The sequence below is a fragment of the Microtus ochrogaster genome, chromosome 4, assembly GCF_000317375.1.
Source record: "Microtus ochrogaster isolate Prairie Vole_2 chromosome 4, MicOch1.0, whole genome shotgun sequence".
NCBI classification, from domain to species: Eukaryota; Metazoa; Chordata; class Mammalia; order Rodentia; family Cricetidae; genus Microtus; species Microtus ochrogaster.
The window spans coordinates 32,772,442-32,777,498 of record NC_022011.1 but is presented as its reverse complement, the minus strand read 5'-3'; the positions used below and the strand labels follow the sequence as shown (position 1 = coordinate 32,777,498).

Genomic DNA, 5,057 nt, shown 5'->3' with positions numbered 1-5,057 from the left:
TTGAGGCCAGCCTGGTTTACAAGAGCTAGTTCCAGGACAGGCACCAAAGCTACAGAGAAACCTTGTCTCAAAAACAAAACAAAACAAAAAAAAACCAAAAAAAATTTGAAAAATGTATATTATATGTAATCAATATATAATACGTATCTAATCACGAATCGCCCAGATATTGGTGTGGTGTGTAACAATCATTGTCGCAGTGGCTCTTAACCCTCCTAACGCTGCAACCCTTTAATACAGCTCCTCATCTGTGGTGACCCCAACCATAGGATTATTTTTGTTGTTACTTATAACTGCAGTTTTGCTACTATTATTCTGATATGGTGATTATATGATATGACGACCCCTATGAAAGGGTTCGCAGACCCCAACGGGGTCAAGACCCACAGGTGGAGAGCAGCTTCTCTCAGGGCAATAGAAACCAGCACTGAACAGTGCTGTGTAGTATGCCCAGATACCTTAATAAAGGGCTTGTGATTAATTGGGAGGGAAATCTTATTCAACCTGCAATAGTCCTTGACTGCCCTCAGGAGACAGACCACTAGCTGCTTCAGCTGTTGCAGTCACCCGAATATTTTGAGGAAACCTGAAGACCAGTTAGGCATTCCTCTCATGAAGACTCATCACCAGCAAACTAGTGGTTATCAGCAGACAAGCAGGCTCATCCCACTTCTCAAAATGCCTCTTCTGGGCGTGGAGGCCCATGCCTGTCACTCTAGGACCCTGAAGGCTGGTGAAGGAGCTGGGCTGCACGTCTAAAGGCCAGCCAGCCCCTAAAAACAAAAGAAACCAGACCAGCCAAAATCATGGGGCTGGGGTTGTAGCTCAGGTGGCTGAGTGCTTACCTGAAGCCTTGGGCTCCACCCTCAGTGCCACATAACCCAGGCATGGCACCCCACACCTATATGTTTGCACTTTGGGGGTGGAAGCAGGAAGACTTTTATGGTAATTCTAAAGCATATAGCAAATTTGAGGCCAGCCTGGGCTACAAAAGACTATCTGAAAGAGTGGAAGAAAAAATATTATTTCTTGGGTCCAGCAAAAATGGCTCAGTGGGTAAAGACTCTTGCCACCAAGCCTGAAAACCTGAGTTAGATTCTTGAAACTCATGGAATGGAACAAGAGTACCAACTCCTACAAGATGTCCTTTGACCTACACACACTCTCTTTCTTTTAAAATTTGTTTTGTTTTTGGTTTTTCAGTCTTTCTCCATAGATCCTCCTGCCTCTGCCTCCTGAGTGCTGAAATTGAAGGCATACACCACCATGCCTGGTAGAATAAATGTTTTCTTAAGAAAAATTTTAATGAAATTAATAAATTTTTCCTGGCAACTTTAAAATCCTAAGCTGTTAAAGTTTGGTCATGGGTACATTTTCCTGGACTAGTCTCATAGAACGATTTATTTTCACTAGAGACAGATTTGGCAGGAAGGAAGTTCACCGTGTGCCTGGCAGATCCCCTTTCATGGACAGCAGGTGCTGCTTCCAGTCACGCCCATGTGTGTGTGTGCGCGTGTCCCAAAACTAGAGTTAGAAAATGGCTCTGATTTCCAGTCCCTTTCCCCAGAACTCAGAGACTGCCTTCCTGTTTATCTTGGTGAGATGCCTGTGTTATACTGGCCCTCTGCATCGTATTCAAACACGATGGTCACATGGAGAAGTGGGTCCTTAGTCGCCACCAGGCATTCTGATTCTGGGGTGGAAAAGACACTATGCTAAGAATGTTTAAGGATATTCAGGATTTAGGGCAAATTTAACATTTTAAGAAACCGAACTTCTCTCAAAGGCAAGTCCTCTTGATGAGCTTCCTGAAGAGCCCAGAGTCATTTCCTCCTGTGTGTGTTTGTGATGGGGGGGCAGGGGGCTGAGGAATGCAGGGTGAGGCAGGAGGATCCTGAATTTGAGGCCAGCCTGGGCTACAAAGAGACTCTGCATATGTTCTGCAAACTGCGTCCTCAAGCTGCGCTGCCAAATCTCTTTTTCTGTTAATTAGTCTGAGCCGCTGGGTCTCATCAAGTTGTCTAGGCTGATCTTGAACTTGCTCTGTAGCCCAGGTACACTCTTTAAGCAAGACTTAGATTTTCAATCCTCCTGCCTCAGTCTTCTTATACAGCTGGTATGACAGGCATATATGCCACTATCACTTCCTGGTTTCACTCCCCCTTGGAGCCCACTCTTCGTTTTGTGTCTCCCATCAGTTCTCAGATGCTACTGCTTAACTTACGGGAACATCTCTCCCCCTCCCCCCAGAACACTCAGATAGCCAATCAACTGTGGTTCAGCTCGTCATCTTTTAATTCTTCCTTGGGTTTCCACCACAGTGCTCTGGACGGGTTGGGCAATGTCATCTGAAGAGCAGAGACTCTCCGTGGTATTCCTCTCGCCTAGGTCAGTGGGCCTATTAGCACTTCTTACTTCCCACAGACACCCAACTGCTTGACACACATAAAAATTAAAACATTTCTGTATTGACTGCTACCATGGTGATGGAAATCCAAACTCGCATCCATGTATGCTACTCAGGAAGACCTCCCTGGATGAGAACTAGTGCCTAAGTGATGGTAGACCTGTGCGGAAATATTTGAAATGAGTATTTTATATTTGACTTCCTATTAACTATAATGTCTGACTTATGATTCTATATGCTTAACTGCAATAAGAAGTTAACAGACTTTCTTCTGGAATGTTTGTCTTTTGAGATTGCGGGCCTGGAACTTAAAACTCCTATGCTTTCGGCCTCACAGGTATTGAGACTTCAGGCTGGCGCCGCCACACATAAGCCAGGCCTGACTTATAAGTCAAACCGAGAGTCTGACTCTGACATCTGTAAGTAGAATTAGATAAAAACAGAAGGCTGCATAGAGAGGTAAACAGCCGACATCAGGAACCCAATAATAGCAACCATCTAAGAAACTGTCGGGGCTGGCGGCTCAGCAGGATAAGATACTTGCAGCCACAATTGACAACTTGAGTCTGATCCTAGCAACCTGCATGATGGAATAAGAGAACCTTGCTCCTAAAAGTTGTCCTCTGACCTTCAGAAACACATTGTGGATTGTATAGGCCCACTTACATATATACACTAAACACATAAACTGTAAAAAAAAAATTACAATTGTAGGATTATGGGGACAACCTTAATAGCTACAAATAAATAAATTAGAAGACTTGTAACAAACACCCCAAGTTTGTTGTTGTCGTCTAAAAATATTCCTGCTCTTATCAACAGTTAAAATGTTACCTACTCTAGCAAAAGGAAGCCTAAGAACTCTCTGATCCTACTTATATTTACTGACTTTTGGGGAGAAAAAGTTCTTAGGGACCAAACCCAGGCCCTAGGCATGTACAACGGGCTAGATGAGCCACATACCCAGCCCTCTTTTTTTTTTTAAATTTTTTATTGATATTTATCGAGCTCTACATTTTTCTTTGCTCCTCTCCCTGCCTCTCCTCTCCCCGCTTCAATCCTCCCCCAAGGTCCCCATGCTCCCAACTTACTCTTTTGTGTTTACATTAATTTATGCATTTCAAAAATATTTTTTTCTTTTGGTCCCGGGGATTGAACCCAGGACTTTATTTAATTGACCCAAGCACTCTACCACTGAATTACATCCCCAGTTCAAAACGGTTTTTTTTTTAAATTATTTTTGCTTTTGAGAAGTATCTCATGTAGCCAGTGTGGCCCCTGTATAGCCAAGGATAACTCCCGCCTCCATCTCCCAAGGGCTTGGCATTACAGGTTTATGTGACCATGCCTAGTTTTACATCTCTCTATATTTCTAGACATTTCTGAGCTGCTTTGTTTGGGATTTTATTCAAAGGGCAGAGTTAATAAGTCCTGTTTCTGTGTTCCCCTGGCATGCACATAGCCCTTCTCCTGGAGACATTTCAAATTCTAGTTTGTTGTCTGAATGGCTACACTCAAATATGTGCCGAGTATCCTATGATAGATGCTTGTGCCTAAGCCTAAGGTAGTCCTGCTGTCTGTTTGGGAGGCAGGTGACAGTGCCCAACTCTGCAGCCCTGGCTGATGTGAACTCACCATGTAGAGTAGGCTGGTCCTGAACTTGCAGAGTTCTCCTCCCTCTCCATTGTTCTAGTTAGAGGACAGCCTCTTTATTCTTACTATAAATGACAGTTGGAAACAAAAGTCTCTGATTTGCTGTGTTTGTATGTATATATGCATGCATGCGTGCGTGCGTGCGTGTGTGTGTGTGTTTGAGAAGTGTGTGTGTGTGTGTTTGAGAAAGGGTCTCTCTGTTCTGGAAATCACTATGTAGACCAGAATGTCCTCAAACTCACAGTGATCCTCTTGCCTCTGAGTGTGTTGGCATTAAAGGCATTCGCTACCACGCCAGGCTCTGGGAGGTTTTAAGGTTTCATAAAAACAAACACAAACAAGTGTTTTCATTTCAAATCCCAAGACTGTGGACAAACAAACAGAATCAAGACACTGAGCCGGCTTAGCTGGTCCATGCTTATCACCTTACCATTGTGGCAGACGAGGCAGGAGAGTCAGTCGTTTGAGGACTACCGGGCTGTGTCTCAAAACAACAAAGAAAGACCGTATTAATCCTCACAATACAGATACTATTGCAGATTCTAAAGCGAGATTTTAACATCGTGTACGGAGTCGTCCACGTAATAACGCTCTTGAGAGCTTCAGGCCTGAATGCGGCTCTGGAACAGAGCCCTGAGTACCTTACTTAACCCGGGAGGTCTCGAGCCGGAACCGGGAGAAATCTCAGAGTTTAAGGACGCCAGAAAACCAAAATCAAACAAAGCAAAACCAGAACCTGGCCGGGGGTTTCAGGAATCGGTTACTGAGAGGGCAGCCCGGGGAAGGGGAGGGGGGGGCTTTGTTGTGCCCTCCGTGGCCTCCGGGGAGCGGCAGACCGGGAGCGCGCGGCGGCCGGCCCGGAGCTCGGAGAGACCCAGCGGGCTGTCTGAGCTTCCGTTTCCTCCTCCGCGATACCAAGGTGGCCAGGGCTACCGCGCAGCAGCCCCGGAGCGCTGCCCGCGGGCCCCGACAGGCAGGTGGAGGCGCGCGCGCGCTC

At 45.6% G+C, this 5,057-nt stretch overlaps 1 protein-coding gene across 1 annotated transcript in view; it reads left to right on the top strand.

Moving 5' to 3' along the window:
• Positions 1 to 4,672: 4,672 nt before the first annotated feature.
• Egln1 (egl-9 family hypoxia inducible factor 1) overlaps positions 4,673 to 5,057 on the top strand; it is a 39,924-nt gene continuing 39,539 nt past the window's right edge. Inside the window, exon 1 of the mRNA XM_005346703.1 lies at positions 4,673 to 5,033. Coding sequence (XP_005346760.1) covers positions 4,673 to 5,033 — 361 coding nt within the window. The remainder of the gene's footprint in view (positions 5,034 to 5,057) is intronic.